This window comes from Sturnus vulgaris, chromosome 4, assembly GCF_052056855.1.
Source record: "Sturnus vulgaris isolate bStuVul1 chromosome 4, bStuVul1.hap1, whole genome shotgun sequence".
Classification (NCBI taxonomy): Eukaryota; Metazoa; Chordata; class Aves; order Passeriformes; family Sturnidae; genus Sturnus; species Sturnus vulgaris.
Genome location: NC_142246.1, coordinates 22,146,882 through 22,170,114, shown reverse-complemented (window position 1 = coordinate 22,170,114; position 23,233 = coordinate 22,146,882). Strand labels below are relative to the sequence as shown.

Here is a 23,233-nt window from a genome sequence, read left to right as displayed (position 1 = left end):
ACAAGAATCACAGATTGGTTCAATCCAATGTGTTAATCCCTGTTTTATTTAGCCTGCACTTAATTTCTGAGCACAGCTAAGAGAAGAGACAGGCAGTGCATGTAAATCATTCTAGCAAATCCACTAGCAGATGTTAAATCAATCCAGTAAAATTTTAATACTCCTTTTCATACTAAAGTCACCTATAACTGATATTTAACTTCATAGTTAACTACATTATATAAGTATCTAGTTATTACTGTATAACTATAAACATATACTTATAAAATTGTGTATGGTAGTTACTTATTAAATATCTGTAGCAGTTGTATGCTTTTTATTCAGAAGGCATTTTACATACTCAAAGCAATGGAAAAAATTCCATTTGCTTCAATGGAAAATATGTCAGAATTAAAAGAAGAATATTAGCGTATTTTGACAATTGGTGGTAGGCAGACCAGAGCCATAGTGGTAACATATATCTGTAATTTACAGTGTACACTCTTCCAGTGGAATTTGCTAAGCATGTTACAGTAAAAAATATATATTCTTCCATCTTAGCCTACCATTTGACATTTGTTCTAAGAAGTTATGAGTGTTTTAGTAGTGCATGAGGTAGATCTTAGTGGCTTCTCTTCTATGGGATTCTCTGACCTGGCTTGCCACTCTCCTGCTTTGTATGTAGTTTAAGGATTTATATGAGAAGAAGGATAGGACAACTGTAATTTTCAGAAGGGCATTGTAATTTCTCCAGATCCCTGTGTTGTTCAGACCACTGGAATGAAATTGTTTTGAGGCAGGACAAGCACTGTTTTTGTTTGTTTGTGGTTTACCACCTAGCACAGTTAATGCTGAGACCAAGCTTGCACAAGGGTTTTCTCAAATTATGCCTGTGGGATGGGTTGCATGAATCTGCAGCCTCAGGGGCTCTTCTAAAGGCTAAGCTTCAGGGCTTAGACACACCACACTATGCACAAGGGAAAGAGAGGGCCAGGTCCCTTGTGAAGCCTGGAGGGAGGTTTTCCATTGATCTACTAATGATCAAGGCCAGGTATGAGTACCAAAACATAGGTCAAACCAACATGTCTGTGTGTGACAGACATAGGAAGTCCAGTGAGTGGAAAATAGTGTCCATCATAAACACACAGAAAATATAATGTAGTTTCCCAGGTTAGTATGAAAGCCCTTTTTTGATGTTTTTGAAAGTATCCCATTGGCAGTTGACCCTGACACTTCTCTGCCAGAAGGTTATAGCACCATCTGTGCACCAAAAATTGCCAGGCCAGTTAACATTCAATTACCTGCTGGTGTTTTGGGGCATTATCTACTGGACAGCAGAGCCAGCTGGGGATCAGCAGCACGTATGGGTTTAGGAGGAACGTCACACAGGCACAGCTCCACTATTTTTGAAGCCAGCTCTGCTCTGGCAGAGAGTTCCCTGCAGTTGTGTTGCAGAATCTGAGGACAAAATTAAGCAGCACACCTAAGGTGAGCTTACCAGTGTTAAATTAGGCAGTCCTGTTCCTCCCTCCTTCCTATTTCCCCCTGTCCTATTCTTTCCCACCCTGCTAATAATAAAGCCTTATCTTAAGGAACCATGCTTGACTCCAGTGGGCTGCCTGTAGAGCCCCCTTGGGTCCTTATTGCTTTCCCAATACCAGGACTGCAGAACAGGTACACTCAGGTCTGGCATCACTGGTATTAAGCCCAAGATGGTAAATCCAGCCAGATTGTTGAGCACTGGAGAGCAAAACATATCTTGCTCTGTAGTGGGATAAGTAGGCTTGTTATTTCTGGCCATGAGCCAGTGTTGTTAGTGCTGTATTGTCGTTGGGTAACCCTATCTGAATGTCCCTGTGTCAACTCCTCTAGTACCTGTATGATCGGGTTCCTGCTATTCTCTTAAGTGTTCCAGCCCTTCTGTTTCATCCTGAAGTTTCTTTGAATTGTGCTACTTATCATTAATGGATAACGTGCTACTACAAAAGAGGAAAACTCAATTTTTACTCTGTTTTTGTAACTTCTAGTTGGAGGCTGATAGGGTATAGCACAGAAGAATGTCATCTCCTGGCTTCAATAGTAAAAGAGTACTACTATTTATGGTACATTTTGTACCATGAAGAGCTCATCACTGAGAAAGAACAGGAAAAGCTCATGGAGATTAAGGAAGTTTTTTTAAATGGGACCCCAAAAAAGGAAAATGTGAGGTAGGAGTCTGGGCATAATTTTAATTTAAATGAATTTGTTTTCTGAAATGTCTTTGTCTTTTTTTTTTTTTTTTTTTTTTTTTTAAGTCAAAATGTTTCCAAAACAGTATTAGTTTTGTCAAGAAGAGTGAGAGACAGAGTAATTGAAGAAGTAGGCACACATCATGTTCTGTGACAAGGGAATTAGATAATGTCCTAGATTAAGAGTCTGACTCATTCACTGCTTTGCTGTAATGCAAGTGTCAAGGATGGAAGGATTTGTGAGTCCCACAAAAACTTGGATGGGGATACTGGAGGACCAATGCTGCGTGTGCCGTCCAAAGTGGAAAACCAAGAGGTTTAGTCTGCAAACAGATGTCTCAGCACCTTTCTAACAGAAGAGTAAGTTGAAAGACATTGTTTCAATCTCTGAAGAACAAAATTAAATTTATTTTAATACTTAAATGTGGTCACAAAGAACTTAGATGGCACATTTAGATGATTTATGCTACTTTTGTCATGGGATTGTAGTACTGCTCTATTGGAACAAGTGGAAAATACTAAAAAAGAAAAGATAGCACATGGTGTGTATGGCAGAAGGCAAAGGCTGAGCTGTAGAGAAAGTCAGAGGTCAGAAGCTGGTAGAGGTTGGGGCTTTTTTCTCAATCTAGACCTGAAGTTACCTCTATTAGTTACAGGGATCTGTCAGTCCCTGGGGGTCCCTCTAAAGCAGCCTGTGGGTCTTGTGGGCTACTTTAGCAATTGGAGTGCCAGAACCACCTCTGGTCACAAAACAGGAGTGTCCTGCCATGCCCAGACAGGTCATATGAAGAGAAAATGTTCACTGAAAAATGTGCATGCAGACCCCAGGCAGAGGGCACCGTGGCAGGTAAGAAAGAACAGTAGCCAAAAGGGTTTAGTATGAGAGAGAAGAAATGGATTACAGAGCATTTGAGATGGTGGCACAGTGCCCAAAACGTGATTCGAGCAGAGCACTGGATGTGAGCATCAAAGTCCAAAGAAGCTGTAGGTGTGTGAACTGGCTGTGTCACAGGGCACGTCGGGCAGCCACTTGTCTCCAAATCAGAAATCCAAGACTCTGTGCACCTGTTCCCAAAGGTTGGGGTGCCTGGGAACCTCCAGCTCTGCTTCACTGTTTGGCCAGAAGCACCACAGCCCACATGGCTCTGTGTCCAGGTGTTGGGAAGGGCGGGACACAGGAAGCTGGCTGCTCGCAGCCCCACTCCCGCAGGGCCCATCCCATTCCCTGTTCCCAGAGCACACCTAACACCCACGGATGGCATTTGGCTGCCTGCAGAGCTCAGTAAAGGCCAAGCTCTTTGAAATCAGACCCTGCTTATGATAGAGGAGGTAATGGGGCTGGCACAACCATGTGAGGTTCTTTTATTTAATGCCACACGGTGGTTAAAGGTGCCTGCCCAGGGGAACCTCAGTATTAGGTCTCCCTCAGTCTGGAGAAGTTCAAGTGTACATTTCCCAAGAGAACAGCCTAACAAGCAGCCCATCTGTGGGAGGGGAGGAAACTTGGAACTTGCTGTTGAAGCTGGATCTTGGCAGAATAAATTACACATTAGTCAAAGGGCAGGAAGGGAGCAACTGGGGCAGTGTGACTTCAGCCCAGAGGCTACAGCAGATCTGGGAAGGAAATAAAGCCTGGCATACTCCTCTCTCCATGGCTGTTTCTCCATCTGAGCCCATGCAAAAGACAGTCCAGAACCGGATGTGAAGATTGGAGACATTATTTCTTGGAAGGAGACACTATCCTTTCAGCATAGGCCTAGGCTCCTTCATGTCCCTGAGCCTTTCTTCAGAATCCTTATTTCTCAATGGCTACCCTGTACTTGTTTGGACCCACTCAGGTCACTAAGGATAGCCATTTCTTGGGTAAGTGGTTTAGGCAGCAGGATTTCATATAGTACTTGGGTACTGGCATCACCACTGTCATGAGTTTTAAAAGAAGCTGCTATTCTTGCTTTTTCCTTTTTGAGATGGTTACAGGACTTTTCTTTAGCAGAGACTTCTTGGGGATAAGTTCCAAAGAAACAAATATTTCTAACTGCATTTCTCCAACTGCATCCCAGACTGGATGGGGTTCCACAGAAACACGGGACAATGCGGGTCAGAAGAGATTCCTGAGTATCATCCAATCCAACCTCTTCCTCAAACTATTAACAAGTACAGCAAGCTTCTCAGGGCCACGTGAAGCTGAGCTTTGAATATCTTCAAGAATTGAAACTGCACAACTTCATTGGGAAATCTCTTCCAGTGGTTGATTAGTCTCACTGGGAACATTTTTGTCCTCATATCTAGACAGAATTTCCTTTGCTGCAACTTGTGATGATTGCCATTGTCCTCCCACTGTGCACCTCTGAGGAAAGCCTGGCACTGCCCTACCTTAGGTAGCTGATGGCAGGAATTAGATGTCTCCTTGCCAGGGTTTTGCACTGACATAACTCCCTGCTCAGCATTGCCATTCAGAGGTGCCTCATCTTCCCTGCACACTGTGGTTTGCTAGCTAGCACAGTATCCTGCTACTGGTCTGCAGGAGCAAATCTCTATGTTGGATTTGCACTGCTGTTGCCTAACTATATCATATTACATTGAATTTTCATCTATGCTCTCTGTTCCCTTGCAGTTTCCCCAATTCCTGTTTAAATTTGCAACATTGCCTGAGTAAGGAATCATATGTAGTGTGGCCAGCTATTATTTTTTATTGAAAGAAGTAGATACTTAAAAATAATTCTCAACACCATAAAAGTTTCCAAATATAAGCAGACACTCAGGAATGAATGTACAGGAAAAGAGAATCTGTTTCTTATGTTGTCATTTTATACAGCTAAACCATTTCTTTTGTGCTTTGTTTACACTGAGATATGAGTTCTTTGTAGCAGTTGCATACCAGCTGCGTATGTAGTTTCCTCTATAAAGATTACAGAAGGAACACACAGGCTGCAATGTGGAAAAGGAGTTTCTCCTATAATGTAAAGATACAAAAGATGTACTGGACACTGTCGGTCTGTGATCCTTGCAGAGATTCTTCATTGAATGTGATGTAAATGTGATCATCAGCTCCAGTGCCTCTGAATGGGTTACCTGGTCATAAAATGAACTGTGGTTTCAGGAGTGCCTCAGCTGGCTGGTGTAGAACTGCAACTGGTCCAGAAGGTCTTGACTGAACCCGAGCTAACAAAGCCCAGTGAATTCATGTCTGTTCTTTGTTGCCTCAGAGGTGGTGTTATACAAGAGCAGCTATCAAGGGCTGACTGCACCACCTGGGACCAGCCAATGTAAGAAATGTAAGAATTCCTCAGCCTCCTGCTTCTGGGCTGGAGAGATCTGCAGTGGGTTTGGCTGCCTTTGAACCTTTCAGCTTATGCATTTATACACTGTTATGTTTGAACTAAAAATCCCTTTCCTTTAAAATACTTTAGCCCTTTTCCATTAACTTCCCATTTAAAGTAATTAATGATTATACACCTCTGTGACATCAATAGTGGAAAGTTGGCTGTATGGGCTTTTTCTTCTTATCTCCTAAGCTTTATCCCTTATAATAAGATGGAAACCAGAAGAAAATTTCAGAGAATGTGCCTCTATTAAATGGGGATCTAGGGGTTGATGGAAGTAGCATCAAATAATTCACTTAAAGATAGTGGAGCTGCTCGTGAGAGGAAGAATTTGAGAGTGGGAGCCTAACATTATTGTGGACTTTGTCCTGCCAGACACTCACAGTGGAGATCCAGACAGAAGCTGGCATATCTCACATCTCAACTGCTGTGGAGTTTTCCACGGCTCAGCAGAGCTTCACCTACTGCAGAGTACTCAACCAGATCCTCTCCTCCCCTTCCCTGCAAGGTTAAAAGCCAGTTTCTCTGCCAGGTGAGTCTGCCAATGCTCACTCCTGAATGATTTTTATCACCAGTTTCTTATACTTTGAAGAACAAGATGTATTTGGTATGATATCAAAAACAAATGAAAATCACAAAGGAACAGACATTATGAGGAGTATAAAACTTACCAGACCAAAATCCCCATACTTATACATACTCATGGCTGGGAGTTAGAAACTGGTGGTGAAAGCAAGACAATGCAATAGTCATGACAGCAAATCCATCAATAACATGTAGTGCTTCTACACTGTAGTCCTTCATTTCTGATCTGTTTCATTTTTCCTCTCTCTTACATGGGCCAATTTGCTAGTGTTTGCTTTTACAGTTTTCTGCAGAATTTATCAGCAGTGGATTAAAAACCAGATTATAGGGCATGCAGCATTGGCTCCCTTCTTGTGATATCCAGTGGCTACTTTATACTTACAAGACTAGGGCTAACTTACAATATATACAAGCACTCAACAGCAATCTTTTCTTCAGACTCCCTGTCTGAGATGATTCAGCACTAAAAGATGCAGTCTCTAATACTGCCTTTTTCTTCTTGAGCCAGAATTTTATAATTCCTTAAAGAAACCCAACCCCATATTAACATAACACACAATTACAAATGCCTTTACCTGACGTACCATGCAATGTTAAATTAGCCTTTGTGGTGCTTAGAGCTGTTGCTTGGGCCTATGTGGCTCCCTGGGGACACCAGCCCTGCTCTTAGAGACAGTGCTACTCCAGCAGAAGATCTGACAACAGAACCTACTGTCACCCCTCCTTGTCTCTGACTTCCTAAACCTGTGCTAAAAGCCTACAGCCTACTGCTAAATATTCTTATTAACTCCACAAGACTGGCTATGCACATTCATTTGCTGACCTCGAGAACTTCCTAGGAAAACTACCTCAGGAAAGCCAGAATGAAATATAGGACAAGCAAATACCTTTTTTGGCAGGAAGAGCAAAGCTGTACCTGCTTTGTTTTAGAGAATCAATTCTTATTGTAGTATTTGCAGAAGTTATTAAGCTATTCTTTTCTAAATTAAACTGTCACCTGTACAGCTTCCTGTACCAATACACAGTTGTTTTCTCAGGAAGTGCTGAATAGAATTCAAGTATCAGTTGAAGAAAACAAATACTCCTAAAAAGGAACTGGATATACAAAGTAAAATGTTGTAAGGCCACATTCTTTCTAAAGGTAACATCTAGGCTGCCGATGATACATCAGGTTAGGAAAATAATCAGCCACATCTCCAAGGAATGTTCTCTTCTTCTTAATTTGTATAATACTTTTCAGCCTACATGTAAAGACAGGATTTAATTATTTAACTTTAATTCTTTAACTTTTGTGGACATGATCATTGAGAGAATAAATTTCATGTAATATATGTTGGAAGTTGTGGTGAAACATCCCCTGATGGTGTCTTTGTGTACTGACCCCTGCCCTTTCAAAACCAGTATACCTTGAGCCAAAGGGCTGGAGTACCTGTTAAAGTAGTAATATCTTTTGTTTCACCTGGACCTTCTTAAAAACTGTGGGAAATTATAAAGATATTATCAAGGGTTAATTTTGTATCTCCCTGGGGATTCCTCCTTAAGCATTTTTTTCCAGATCTGAATGATGATCTAACAACTCTTCATGGCCCTGTAGCACTTTCTCTTCCTCCCTCCCCCACCCTCCAAATATTTAGGTTGATGCTAAGCTCTGTTTTGTTTTCACTGAGTGCATTACTCCTCAAATTTCTTTAATGCGACACATGGCATTTGCTAATGTACCTCACCTGTTCCTTTGAATTCAGCCAGGAAATCTGCCCTGCTCTTCTCTCAGCAGCTTTTGCCTCTGCTGCAGAGGGCTGTGGCTGCTCAGGAGCAGTTGCTGAGCTGCCATAAATTAGAGGTAGATGTACTAAGGCAAATTGAAATGGATCCTGGTTTACTCCAAACTTGACTTGTGAAGGAGCTTTGTGTGCTGCTGAGCTACCCCTGAAGCAAGGGGAATAAGTAACTACCAACAAAAAGCAAGGGCAGAAAGCTAGGAGTGGAAACCACCAACGTTGTCCCAAACCAAGCCATCATTACTAATAATTCACGTGTTTAATAATGCTCATTTGAAAAAAAAAGTAAAATGCTGAGTGTTCAGAGGCAACGAGGAAGAAAAGTTTAACGAACTTATGCAGGAGTTTGGGAAACAGTTGCATTACTGCTCATGTAAAAGCTGGAACCACAGCTCTAGTTAGAAATGGATGAAAGATGGTTTTAAAATCGTTTTGTAAGACACAAAAGGAACCATTTATGGGGCTTTTTTTTTTTCAACTTGTGAAAAAATTTGCTCAATATTAGTTTTTCTCTTTTAGTTTCTTCTTTTTCCAGTCAGAAAGTAATTGCAGGCATGTTATGATTTTCTTCCCTCTCACAACAAGCAAACATACAATTTTCTCTCATTCTGTACTCCAGAACTTCAGTTATTTGAGAAGGTAAGGATTTTTGGGTTTTGTTTTTGTTTCCCCTCCCTGCCCCTAAATTTTGAAATAAAATTTTCTGTCTACTTACTGAGGTTTTGGGGGGTAAACTGTGAACTTTCAACAACATCTGTGACAGCCATATGCTGCAGTAACAAGGTATAGTGTGAAGTTACTGCAGTGTATGAAGTAGTATTTGGAATATCGCATGCACTTACATTTCCAAAAATGTCATATCAACCCATAGATTAAGGCAGTATAATGCCTTCCCATTGCCTCCAGAAAGCTTTGGATAGCTCAAAATATTAACTATGTAATTTAACTGTAACTGAAAAGAAAGAAGGGAAGAGAAAAAAATCTACAAAAATTTCAACATAAGGAGAGGAAATAGAAACAAATTCCAGCTAAAACAAAATGCCTCCTTTCATCCTCACCTTTCCTCATTGTTCTCACTTTGGCTGTCATAGACACAGCCTTTGCAAAATTTTGTTTCTGACATTTGAAGCCAGTCTAATGTTCTGCCTTACAAGATAACATCCTCAGACTCATGTATCTGTACTTCCTGAGAAATTTGTGGATTTGAGTATGAGGGAGTCGATAGCCTGAGAAAGACTGGGCTGTTAGTGAGTCAGGAACCTCTTTCTCAATATTTCCAGTCTAACCTGAAATGGATGGGACCAGAAATTGCAGAGGAAAGTCTACTCCTAAGGAATTTCTAGAGGGATTTTGCAAATGGAGTTTAACTAATAGAAGACTGAAAAAAGGTCCTTTTCCTGTGCTTGCTTTTTCTAGAAGCCTTTTAGAAATATCTCTTATAATTTTAAATCCTGCTGCTGCCATTCCTTTTGACCTCCTTGTATTTCTCTACTTCACACTCTACTTGCATTTAGTATTAGAGACTTTTCTGTCCTATTCTTGTTCTTGTCCCTTCTGGCAGCAAGCAGAGCATTGCACTGGTTTGAGAAGGAGGAGGTACTGCTGCTCCTTCCCAATCAGCCCTGGCCTCACAAGACCTGGAATGCCGTGGGATTAGCCAACACTCCTCAACTGATTTAATACCAGCTGACCAGCTTTTTCTTAAACAGTCCTGGTATTCCAGAAATCTTCACATTCAGCCTTTATCTCACCAAAATTTGCCAAATAAAGTGTGGCCTCTGTATTGCCTGAGTTCAAGCCCTGAGGAATTTCATACCTGCACCTATGTGAGCCAGTTCTCATCTGTGGTGGGATAATGTTTGTATCTGGCCCTATTTATTTAAGCCCATTGTGAATAAACAGTAATTCCCACTTTTTTGTTGGGAAGAGCTTCTCTGATAAGAAATTAGTTCAAAGGAAAAAAGAACTAATTGCAATAACTTATGGGAAGAGAGCTCACAGTTGGTCCTGCAGCAGTAGGAAATATTCATGTTTTTCTCTAGAGATTAGCATTAGCCTCAGGCAAAGTCCATTTTCCTTTGTCTTACAAATACCAGTTGACTATAACATTGTACCTGGGGTGAAGCTTTTAAGAAAGGCACCTATAACACAAGAGTTAAAGCAGCTCACTTGAAGCCTGGGGATGGTGACTGCACTTAAAATTCAGTGGGGAGTGCATAAGAAACAGCATCGACCTTCTTGGCAGCCCATACTGATCAGTGGCTGGGCTGCTGTGTTGCATCAGTTGGCATTTCTTCATTGTATCAGGGGCAAAATACTGGGAACCATGGCAGGACTAGGTGCTATGGTTGTCTAGGAGTTTTTCTTTATCTCAGTAATGGAAAAGGCATATTTTCTTGCAGGTATCTGAATTCTCGGCAACAAGGGAAAGCTGAGAAGATGTACATTGTTTTGATGCCTCAAAGGCTGCAGAGCTATGAAAACTAACCTCTTTGTCAAAGACAGAGAGTCATAGTGCTTCCATGAGAGCTTATCTTGTATTGAAAGAACTGAGAATATATGAGGAATTAATTGGGACAGGAGAAGCAAGATTGCCCCAAAATACTGTTCTCATTAAGGACATTTTTATTGCTCTGCATAGCTTTCTACATGCACTAGGTTTTAAACTTTTCTACTGAAATGTGTCCATTGCAAAACTGTTTTAATAGGAGAAAAATTTATCCTATTCTGTGCATTCTACTGGTCTGCATAAAGAAAAACCCGAGGGCATGGCATAGAATTGTGGAAGTCAGTAATGACAAATCTGTTTTCCTGTTCAGTGTTTTCAAAAAGTATTATAAGGACAGATGGTGGGCAGCAGCAGAACATGTTCAGTTTTATCAAGACATTTGGCTAACAAGCACAGACTGAAATTCATTTATTTCCATTTCAACTTAATAATTTTAATTAGAGGCAAAAGGTGTGGTAGGCTCATTGTCTGGAGGCGTATGTGCAATATTGTCTTGGTTGGGCAGGACTGGGTGGGAGAGAATATCACTGCCTCTAATGAAGGGTGGTGCATATCTGTGCAATCTCAGGGTTTTTTTTTTATTGTCTGGTAATCTAAAAAATGCGAATTCCAAATGTGCTCTTGCACAACATACACAATGATACACTGAGGCTACACTTTCAGTTAGTCAGAGAACAAAAACACGGCTGTAAAATGAGTGCAAGTAATACTGTGCCACTGCAGAAGAAAGGCTTTTTAGCAAGTGGTGGGACATACATTTATTATCTTGAGGGGAAGTTTTCAAAGCTACCTATGTAACTTAGCGGTCTCTGGAACTCATTCACTATTCAAATGCTTTTGAAAATCTAACTTATTAACAAGTCATTTTGAACTTCATATAATTTCTCTGTAAGGACATCAAAGTCCTGGAAATGGTAATTAGGGATCATATGCTCTAACTGGGTCTAATGGTTTTCATTTACCCTACTTATCTCTGGCCAGGTTCTAGCTTTTTTGTAAAGTTACTTGCACAGACAATGTGCGTTTTGTCCTTTACCAGCTCTCCAAGTCCCCAGCTCAGGAACTGCTTCTCCTGCTTTTGGGTGCTGCAGTGGGAGGCATACCAGTATTGGCTGGTCCCAAAAGGAAGCACTGAAATGAGATTCATGGCCTGAGCACCCCTGGCATGACATTCCTGTGTATCCCTTCCCTCATGTGTAGGTTATGGAAATGTTCAAAATGCCTTCATCTCACAAACATCCTTCTGTTAAGACCTGTGTGCTTCTAAGATTTTCTGTGAGAAGCTAAGCTGTTCTCTTGCTTTGTCATCACAGTCTACATCAAAATGTCTGTCTGATACATCTGCTACAAAGGTCATAGTATTTATGCTGAGTACCTTCTAACTGTATTCTGGGCTGCATCAAAAGAAGTGTGACCAGCAGGTTTAGGAAGGTGGTTCTGCCCCTCTACTCCACTCTCACGAGAACCAGCCCAAAGTACTGTGTTTGGTCCTGGGGCCCCCAACACAAGAAAAAATGGACTTCTGGAGGAGGGCCATGAAGATGGTGAAAAAGATAGGCCAGTTATCCTAAGAGGAAAGGCTGAGAGTTGGGTTTGTTCAGCCTGGAGAAGAGACTTTATAGCAGCTTTCTGGTACTTAGAGGGGGCCTACATGAAGGCGGGAGAGGGGCTTTTTGCAAGGGCATGCAGTGATAGGACAAGGGGAAAGGCCTTTAAACTGGAAGAGAGTAGGTTTAGATGAGATATTAGGAAGAAATTCTTCACTATGAAGATGGTGAGGTACTTAAACAGGTTGCCCAGAGAAGCTGTGGATGTTCCATCTCTGGAAGTGTTCAAGGCCAGGATGAGGGGGGCTCTGAGCACCCTGGTCTAGTGGAAGGTGTCCTTGCCCATGTGACAAGTGTTGGAACTAGATGATCTTTAAGGTTCCTTCCAATCCAAACCATTCTATGATAAGATTCTAAATATAAATCTACCTCTGATTTAGTGAAACTATTTGTTTCCCATGATAGTAAATCTTTAAACCAACAAAATGATTTATTTTATAAGATCTTATTGAATATTTTCCCTTACTGACTGAAGCTGCCATCTCGTGAACTATTTTAAGGACTGTTATCAGCCTTGTGGCTGTAAAAAAGCAAACTTTTATCAGTCATTATTTTACTGCCTTTTAGTTGCTACTGTTTAGAGCAAAGTTCAGTTTTCTGTGCAAAGCTAGCAGTATTATGTCCCTTTATGACTAGAAACTTGTATTTGTGTCCCTTGTGAGTATAAGTCTCTGAGATTTGCAAGAAGTGGCAGTCTGCACTGCACTGCATTTCATCACTGCCCAGTGGGGACAAATCCTCAGTGGGGAAGCACAGCCTGGATGGCCCTTGCTGCCTGGACTATGCATCTCAGGGCAGGAGCTTGAGCAATAGATTTCTTGCTCACTGTTCAAATGGGAGAACTGAGGTTTTGTGCCCATGCACAGCTCACAAATTGCATCAGCTGCCTGTCAGGATTAATGTTCTAGTCCTTATAGTCTCCCAGGCAAATGATGTATGGCCCAATAAACCACAGTGGTTTGTTACATAATACATACTTTCAAATTTTAGGTAGATAGATAGGTTTTGGTGAGTAGGATTGATAAATTGCCTGATTACTAGATGTATCAGAGTAGTGAAAGCAAAAAAACCAATTTCCATCACTTCTTCCTTCCATCATAGGCCTTTCTGAAATTCAGGTACATGATCAAACTTGTGGAAAGAGACAGCTACATTTTCTTGTAATGGCAGCTCTTTGGGAATACTTGACACTGCAGTAGACTAGAGACAGCAGAGAAATCAAGGCCAACCTCTGAAAAAGATACATATATAGCCTTTATATAAATATAAAGCTACCTGCATTTACCAAACCATAACAATATTGTGTAGTTTACCTGTGCTGGTTACCAAAGTTGTTAGAGATCAATTATTACAGAAAACAAATTAAAGACAAATCAGAGAGTATAGTAACTAAATCTGAGAATTTCAGTCTTGGTTTGCCCTGCTTGTTTTGGGAGGATACTGTTTTTAAAATGGCTGTATATTAACACATGTGGATGCACACATGCTTTTCAATGTTCAAAGTTTTTAGATTATAACCTCAGTGCCATCAAGATCCTTAGTAAAATAATGTTGCTTTGTGATCAGCAAACCCTCGTGGTATAGAGCAGATGAGCTTCTGATTGTCTGAGGAATTATTATGGGTTGGTGGATGTAACTTCAGCATTAAACTAGGTATGGAAGTAGGCCTGAACTCTTCCCTGGTGTGCTATCCTATGGCCTGTCTTTCCTGAGAGGCACAGGGCCAATCTCTGAAAAAAAGTGGCTTATTTCTGCCTTCTTCTGGATGTGAACTCAAGGAGAGCAGAGCTGGGAGGTCTCCAATAAACTGTGCCACTGTTCTGGAAACCCCACAATTATTAACAAATAAAAAGGACAATTCTTCTGAACTGTGTGTCTGTTGGTTGCATTTGATTGGAAGACCAGGTCAATGTGCTAAAACAATTTAAATTCAATAATGTAATATCATTTCATGTTTTATAATGCCTATAGTGCCTATAAGGCAATTTTTTTGGATGGAAAGCTGTTTTACAGACAACATAGTCCATGTTTCATGGTTCTTCTATTTGTAATGGCTTAAAAGTCATTCTAATATATAAAAGAGTGATTATAGATATTAGTGTAGATATTAGAGTTCTAGATAATAAAAGCCCATGTTCAGATGCAATACATTTGCTCTTAATTGAGGAAGTGCTCTTGATGTAAAGACCCCTGGATTCATGACTCCTGCCGAGGGCAAACTTTCTGCTCAGTATGTTTTCTACATGTTTTGAAGGACTACTTCTGTACACAGGTAACTTCATATTGCTCCTATAGGCAGACCAACACATGCATGGAGGTTTGTAGATCTGATCTGAAACAACTGGCACTACTCCACTGCCTTTAGAGGAGCTACTTTGGTTTACATGTGGTGAGACGCTGGGTCTGAGCATCCAGCGTGGTTCATGTGATTAATCTAAGATGAAAATGTAGATTTTACTGGCTTACAAGGGTAGGAAGGATGTATCTCCTAGAGGGTGTGTCTGATCAGTTACATTTCATAGATGTTGTGTACTGTTTTTGCAAAGACAGATAAATGCTTTGCTAGTAACAAACCTGTCTCACCCCATCTAATCACCTGGAATAAAAGCTGTTAAAACCAAATTTGCTCATTCCTATATGTCAGAGTATCAACACAAACCTAAACCTTTCCTGGGAATACAGCAGTCTTGTCATCACTTGTTCTTGTTGCTTCTCCTACTGATTGTGTCCCAATATCGGCAAATAAATATCTTAACAACATCATCTGATTTATAGGTAAATGAGTCAGATTTTGCATGGCCTCTTTCCTTCCCCTTGTGCCCTTAATTCAAGCAATATACCACTCTGCAAATAGATCCTTTGACTTCATACCACCATTATGGATGTGTCAGTTCAGCATTGGATGCCAAGCTAATTTCCATACTGCTATACAAAAGGCAGCATGTGAATTACCTGTAAGTTTATTTTATCTAAGCTGTAATTAATGAAAATCAGCTGGTTTTGTTTTAGGTGATGGGAAAATAATGGATATTCACTGTTTTGGGGGATGTAAATTCTGGACTTTTGCTTTTCTACTGTTGCCTGGGGCTGACTATTGGCATGGGTGATGGATCTCTTTCAGTGCTGTGAGAGTGGCCATCTAATACAGACCATGGAGCATGTCCTACAAACTACTAGCTGTACCCTGGCTACTGCTTTGTGGGTTTCACAGGGGATTCTACTTCTTTCACTGCTGCTAAAGAAACACAAAGGCTCTGAAGTACCTGTTCTCTGGCCACCTGTCTTCCTGGAGTCTAGGGCTTCAGCTGTGCAAGATTTCCTTCTGGAGAGCTTTCCAGCTGAACTCTGAAAGCAGCAGATTGAGACCGAGCTTTTTGTCTCCTTTCCACCCCATTCATTCCTTCCAGACAGGCTGAAAGAAGGGCAAAGTCCGCAGAGGATGGTGCTGAGTAGACAGTCTTGGAGGTAAAGAATTCTTGTGTGCCTGCATGTTGACAAGTATCAAGTAAAGTAACTGGACAGTGAACCCTACATAATGCAGGGAAGGAAGATTTCTGGCATGGGGAATGCTGTGCACTCACTTGACATCATCTTGAAAGGGAGCAGGATAACAGCTGGACATCATTCCTTTAGGGAGAAGAAAAAGGAAAATGGTCAACCCTGCAAGAAGCCACCAGGGTAAAAACCTAATAAGAACTATCTGAACACAGTGATTAGGGACAGCAAAATGTTTAATTTCTCCTTTTATTACAGCTGACAGAATTACTTTCTACAGGAAGAGTGGGGCTGATGCATGGGTGCAGTCAATGAGCTATGCCTCTGAAAAACTGGGCTAGTACATTCAGACTCTGAGAGGCTCTGACTTGCTCATGCTTTCTTTCCCTCTCACATGCATCCAGTACTGACTGTCAGAAATTCCTATTCACTGTTCAGCGTCTCTGGCTTCATCTTTTTTCTTGTACAATTGCTGTTTTTACTTCTAGTGAGCTGCAACTATTAGATCAGAGGACAAGCTGTCAGGTGTATAGACAATAGAGATGCCAGGCATAAACCAGAACATTTATATTGCAGTAAGTACCACATCCCTAATCCACCCATGTCCATGCAACACATACTGCATGTGCAACTTCTAGAGCACTGCAGAAATATTTGGCTCTCCTCATACTATGTTGCACAGGCAGCTTTTCTTCTGGCATGGTCTCATGTTTTGTGCCTTGGAAAAAGAGTGTGTGTAGGGCAGGAGAGCTGACTGGGAGCCCAGAGAGGAGAACTTTAAAATTTGACTAAACTAGCTCTGAAGGATGAACAGTGAGAGCTGGCAGTTAATTTTTGGTAACTTATATAGCACACACTAAAAGCTAAGGTAACATACAAAGCACAGGACAGACTTTCCCACACAATTAATTTAATTCCATTAACTGATTTAATGGTTGAATTGTCAGAGCGAAGTCTAAAACAACCTAGTTAAATATAATTGATTGCCCTTGTTGACTTTTGCAATTTTATTTTTTAATATTGTCATTTCAGGTATAGATGCCATCTATCAGAAGGAGTATAGGAATGAAGCAATCATTTGACTAAGTTTTACATCAGATGTACAGCAAGCAGAAAATTGAAGAACCACGTTTGTGACTTAAGAAACTAAGGAAACACTTGTTTTATAAAAAAAACCTTCTGTGATGTAAATTCCTATATTCAGTTATTTATCATCCTTATTATTGTGAATGGCGTGGTGAAGTCATATATAAGAAGTGTTTCCTGGAATTTTACACTCAGCTATATAATGTAGATATACACATTTGGCATGCCCAAAACATTAATTATATTATGTTAAGTAAACTGTATTTTGGGAGAGAGAATTTAACTCGAGTAAAGCATAGTAGCCATTAAGTTAATTTCTGTAAATTAGAAAATGCTTCTTTTATGAAACTCTGTCGGTAGTACACAAAAGAGAAGTGTAAATTATGTAATGGCAAGCTGTTTGCAAAAGCAATTAGCAGTCTATATTCTTCCCAAAAGAAGAAAAAATACAGGACACAGTAAAGTAACTGGAACAAATAATCAAGTTTTGGAACATAGGTTACAGGCTGAAAATGTAACCTCTATTCAGTGAAAAGAAGATAGCCAGCGTTTATAATCAGTCTATGTTAATTTTCTGTCTGCATATCCTTCCTTTCAATGGCTCTCAACTTGTGTTCCAACCAGGCAGCTTCTTTCAAAACGAAGGAAGTAAAGGACATGGATGGTATGTTCTCCACCAGGAAACTGGTATCTTGAACAGTCAGGAATTACTTTGAAATGGCAGGAACATGTATAAAACACATGTAGAACATGTATAAAACACAAATCTTGAGAGGCTTTGGGAAAGTTACTAAACAACTGCTGAGATGAAGACAATAGTGTAACTGGGGGAGTGGAAGCCGCTATTCTTACTAGAAAAAGGCTTTTGATAAATCTGTCTGTAGTCAAGGCAAGAAGGAGGACTTGGGAAGAGGAATATAGACAAGTAAGGCTCACCTCAGCCCTGGAAAGATCAGGGAGCATAATCTTGGGGATCAGTTCCAATTACATAAAGACAGAAAGATAAACCAAGGGTAAATCCTTGACAAACCTGACTGCAGTCTGTGAGGAAATGACTGTGTTTACTAATGGGAGGAGCAGGCTAGATGGAGTATTCATTGACTTCAGTGAAGATTTTGACATGTCAGAAGCAAATGAGAAAACTGAATCTCTCAGAGCTGGCAGTGTCACTATGGCCACAAACTGGAGATTCAGACTGGACATTACAAAAACATTTCCACTAGGAGGGCAGTGCAGCACTGGAGAGGTTGTCTGGGAAGGCAGGGTAGTCTCAGTCCCTGCATGCTTACAGGACTTGACCAAAGCCACAGCTGACCTGTCAACCAGCACTGGTGGTAGTCCTGCTTCCAGAAAGAGTTGATGACCTGCCCAGGCGTCTTTTAACAGAACATTTTAACCAATGTTTCTGTGACTCTGTGCTTGCCAGTGACCTTCAATCAGCGCTTCAGCAAAGCCAGCAGTGAGCTGCTCTGAGTATGACACCTTTATTACTTCATGGAGCTCAGTGCAGACAACCATCAGGACCCTCCTTCAGACTTTAGGCCTTTGCTATTGCAATTGTGACATTCCTGGCTCAACTTCAACAGCCCTTTGTGTGGGTGTAGGGACTGCTGAAGTTCCTTGTGTTGGACTGCAGTGGGAAGCCACATGTCAGGTAAGCCGACAAAGGAACTTAAGGCTCCCTCTTCCCTCTAACCATTTATTATCTGCAGCATCAAAGGGAGAGTGGGCTTCCTCAAAGCATCTGCATCATCGAGTCACTGCCCCCTGCCCTGGTGCAGGTTAGCAGGGTAGGGCAAGGCTGGGTGGGGCACTGATCCCTGCCCAGCTCCTTCCAGTCCTTCCCGTGCCTGCCCCAGCAGCCAGCACACCGTGTGTGCCACTGTGCACAGCCCCTGCCACCACCAGGGACCGTGGCACGGAGCGACACGGAGCACCCAGATGTGCTTCCTAGGTTGTTTGGGCAATATCATTCCCTCGATGGGGGAAAGCAACAATGCAGAAAACAGGAAATGATTCACCAGTTTTCTGCACACATCTCAGGCAATATTTGTGCTGCAACAAATACTCCATTTAATATTGCCCTAAAAAGTGCTTATAAAATTAGCAACAAAGAAACACCATTTTTTGTCTTTAACTTTGAAAAGCTACAAATGTCTATTTTAGACTGCCCAGATATTGCCTGTACTGAGTTGTTTACTGCAACACAGTGTCTTATTCTTCACTGACTAACTTTCCTTACAGAGACTGCCAAGCACAAATTAGGTCAACCTAAGCGGCAGTATGAAATGCAATTAGCTAAAAACTTCTCTTAATTAGTGCAGTTATTCAGGGTGGGGAGACTTAGTTCACAGTGAATTGGCATAGGGCACTTTGATAGAGAGAGACTCTTTCTAAAGAAAGGTGGATCTAATGCTGGATTTCTGCCCAAAATATTTTGAAATTTCGATTGCAATCTTTTACGACCAGAGTGAGGACTGTAATCTGTGCCTGTAGGGTGCTCTGCATAGCACTGCTAGACTGCAATAAAACAACAAATAACAAACTAATCATTCTTATGGACAACACCATCTTGCAACTAGAATCAGTGCTTCTAGGTCTTTAGGCACTCGGTGTCAGAGCCACAGAAGTGTTGGTGAGAGACTGTTTCCCTCCTGTCTGAAGCACCAAAAGTGCCTTGCTGCCTCTGCACCTCAGCTCCTGTTCGACTGCCCGACCAGGGCCTGGCATCCTTCACACTGTGGCTGCATCCCTGGGCTCAGCTCAGGAGCCCACCTTGCAGGGGATACAAAAGACAGAGCAGTATGGCTGCCAGAGACCAAGCCCCCACTGCTCTGTATTTGATGTTATTGGCATCTCAACTCAGACAGGCCTGGCACTAAAGGGGTGATTAAGTTAGTTTGATACCTCTGAAGACAGTCAATCCACCAGAAAGTTGTGCTAGCCCTCACACAAGCATGATCTGGATGAAGAGATTTCTACTTTTTGTCACTGAACAACTTTCACATTCTCACCTCTTCTCTGCAGTCAGTATAAGACACTGACCAATTTTGTTTCAATAAAAGAAAAAACAGTAGCCAAGGCTTTGATTTCTACTACTTGCTCTGTTTTCATCCTTACAATCCATATCCCATCTGAAGTGAATATAATGATTTGCATTTTTCCATGCACAAATTCTGTTGTGTATTAGTGCAGGACAAGTTACTGATTAATAATTCTGATTAATATACAATACACCGATGAGAATCTCCTGGAGTAAAAGGCTAAATATAGTATTAGTGAGCATAGACTGTAATAGAAATCATATAGGTGCCAATATGGAAAAATATGCTGGGGAACACCCAACGAAGCTCCAAAAATCAATAATTTTTGCACTGACTTTACATGAATCAACTAATTTCTGAAAGCAGTCTAGTTACATTCAGGCAGTATTACACTTAAGCTAATAAAGCTTTGGGAGAGGCATGATAATAGAATAATGTATGCAAATTAAAATCCCACTAGGTGAATTCATTACAGTGAACTACAGAACCCCACATCTGTACATGAGTAAAGTCCTTTCTTTAGTTTTAAAATATTGTCTAAGTAAGTGTGGCATAAACTTTGTGCTGATCCATACAGAGGTTTTGGGTACCATTATCGTCACAAGAATTACATTTTAGCTGGAAAATTCACATTGCTTTAAGGATAAAGCACTCATCTTCTACTGAAATCTCAACATCTGGACAGTACAGCGAGCCTCAGGGTTTGCTGCAGTTCTTATCTTGGCCTGACTTATTGAGAAAGAGTGTTATCATATATCCTAAGAGTTGGACTGCATTCATGATCATATTCTTTCAAAAGCTTAGAAAGTGCCTATTTTAATACATATTACAGGAAAGCAAAGCAAATCTGGTTATAAAATGGTGATATCAGTGAGGGATTAAAAATGTTATTCAAGTTCATTACCTAGATAATAACTTTTTTAGACTTATTTCAGTTTTATATAAGGCCTGCAGCCATGGCCACTAGGAGCTTGTCACAAAAATTAACGTTGTGTGCACATTTTAAAGCTACCATCACTTGAACTTATCAGTGACTACTGTGCATCCAGTTAGCAAGAATGAATGTGGGAAACTTAGAATTAAATATATTAATTCATATTTAATAAGCAGATTTAAAAGGCCTGATCTTCAGATGAAGAAACCTAAAAGATGAATTCAAAATATCTCCAAGACCCCTCTTCAGGCAGGAAACAGCAGGAAATTGCCTCCTGGATTTTCAGTATTCATTCAAAGGTGAAAAAAGAGGATCAGAAAAGGAATGGGATCTCACTGTGCGGTCTGGCCTGAGGAATCTTTATGTCCTGGTAATGAGTTCAGTTCTGTTAATGGAAATGGAAAGACTTACAGTGACTTGAACAGTGATTGAAACTCAGGCATTAGGAAGAAATAGTGAAACTATGTTTTGAGAACTTAAAAAGTATAGTTAAAAGACCTGTTAAGAGATGCTCACCAAAAAAGCCAATGTTAATAACTAATTTTCAGTGACCTCACAATAACCGGCTTTTTAAAATCTGGAAACCTGTTAAAAAGGTTGATTAATTCTGCAAGAGCTAGTGGGCATTGTATATTTAGTTTAGTGAAAAATACTCTATGGAAAATACTACATAGTTGTGCAAAAATAGGCTGTTCTGTGAATACTAACATTAAAAATGCATCCTTGTTTCCGATTTTAACATTTTTTCATTTCATTGTTAAGGCATAAATGCATGAAAATAGATGTTAATTGATACTTCTGCAGTTTTATTCCTGACTTTATTAGTTATGTTTACATGGTAATTAGGAACATGGAGTAATAGTGAGCTTGGCAGTGCTGGATTAATGGCTGGATTTGATGATCTTTAGGGTGTTTTCCAACCTAAATGGTTCTATGATTCTACTTTGTCTTTACAGAAATTCCTGCTGAAACAGACCTAATATCTAACCTAAACCATCTAACTCTGACCACAGGTGAATGTTTCACAGAGAAAGAAACCAGTTTCTGCTTTGATCATTGGCTGTGAAACAGTTTTGTGCTCACAGTGTATACATTTTCCCTTTTATGTAAATCTACCTATCATTTGCATCATCTCTGATAATGCTGTTAAAGCAAAATGTATCATATGCTTAGAAACATAGAGCCTCCTTGCTTAAGTTGACAGCCTTTTTACATTAGTCTAAAAATCAATCCTTCCTCAAACTGAGGATTAGCCAGCTACACAATAATGATCACTTTTGTAATACGTGAAATGTGTCAAATCTAATAACTAAAGTCTGCCTAAACAAAAGAATGTGTTCAAAAAGATTAGTGGGTTATTGAAGGCTCACACAGTCCGATGCCACTTTTCATGCTTCTTGGACAGCTTTTAGCATGTCTCAGCTGCTGCCAGTCAACACGGGCTCTTTAAGCATGGAAAATAATGCAGGAGTGTATAGGAGAGCTGTGCTGATGCTTTGAATGAGATGGCTATTTGATGAGCTGGAGATATAAAAGACTTTCCTTTTTCATCAGAAGGATTTTCTACAAAGCCTGGGAGAGATCCTGTGCTTCAGTTAAAACAAATCTGGTTAATTCATCTCATCCTCATACAGCTACTGACTGGAGCAGGCTTAACCAGCAGATGCTGATGCACTCTCACAGATTCTTGTCAGGCACTGTACACGTGCTCTTCACTCAGACCTGCCTTAGGAGCTGCTGCCAGAGGGACAAGGTGCTCCCTGGGGCTGGCAGCTCACAGCAGCACAGATAGTGCTGCTCAGGGTGCATGCCCTCAGCCAGAAAGAGAAGGGTCAGTGTAAGGCTAGCAAACACATGGACCAAATGATCCCTCATGACTACAAAATTCATCACCTTTGGTATTTTGTACTGAAGACCAGTAAAATTACATTATTCCTGCCTTATAATGTGTAGATAGTTTAATTAGCACTGAATCTTCAAAAGCCTGATGTGATATACTTGGAGAAGTGCTTCTAAGTGATGGCAACTGTCTACTTGTTGTGACATCATCACCCACAGCACACTCAGATGCTGAGATATTGATAGTTTTGACAACAGGCTTTAAAGGCTGGAGTTAAAATGGTACACTCTGCCCTGCATGATACACCTGCCTAACCAGTTATGGGAATTCTGTGTGGGAACGTTGTGACTATTCAAAAAACTATTGTCCTTAAACTTCAATTCTTCTTTGAAACAGGTTTCTGAGGACTAGAGGTACACACTTTGCAGGAGTCAATTTTTCACAGGACAGATATCTAACTTGTAAACATTTCAGTGCATAATAAAAACCCTTGTCATCTCATGTGTGGTATCACTAATGGACAAAATGTTGAGACAGGTGTAGTCCTACAGAGACAGATTTGGATATGTTCTCCTAGTCATATTTTCCTGTCTTTCTGTATTCTATGTACTACTGTAAGTAGCTGACATGCAGGTAACTTGTTATTAACTTGTCTTGAAACTTCAGGGTCTCAGTGTGTTGCACAGAACCTGCAGAATGCTTGCAGAAATCCTTTGCAATTAATCTAAATCTAAAACCACTACTGTTGCAATTTCAGTTTCAGCTACTGTCCTGCAATCCACTGTTGCATCAAGTGATTGTGGGACTATTCTACTTTATTTCTGC

General features: G+C 40.7%; 1 protein-coding gene across 6 annotated transcripts in view; it reads right to left on the bottom strand.

Moving 5' to 3' along the window:
* Nucleotides 1–23,233, bottom strand: part of LOC148223902 (uncharacterized) — a 53,536-nt gene that overhangs the window by 7,342 nt on the left and 22,961 nt on the right. For 4 of the 6 annotated variants that reach the window (XR_015803069.1, XM_088163265.1, XM_088163264.1 and 1 more), the window contains 2 exons: nt 15,591–15,636; nt 15,273–15,493 (listed from right to left, as the gene is read on the bottom strand). The exons of the other annotated variants lie outside the window; for them this stretch is intronic. Coding sequence is in view for 3 of the 4 variants with exons in the window: in XM_088163265.1 (XP_088019391.1) it covers nt 15,273–15,493; nt 15,591–15,636 (267 nt within the window). In the remaining variant the exon portion in view is untranslated. The remainder of the gene's footprint in view (nt 1–15,272; nt 15,494–15,590; nt 15,637–23,233) is intronic. 6 annotated transcript variants of the gene reach the window in all.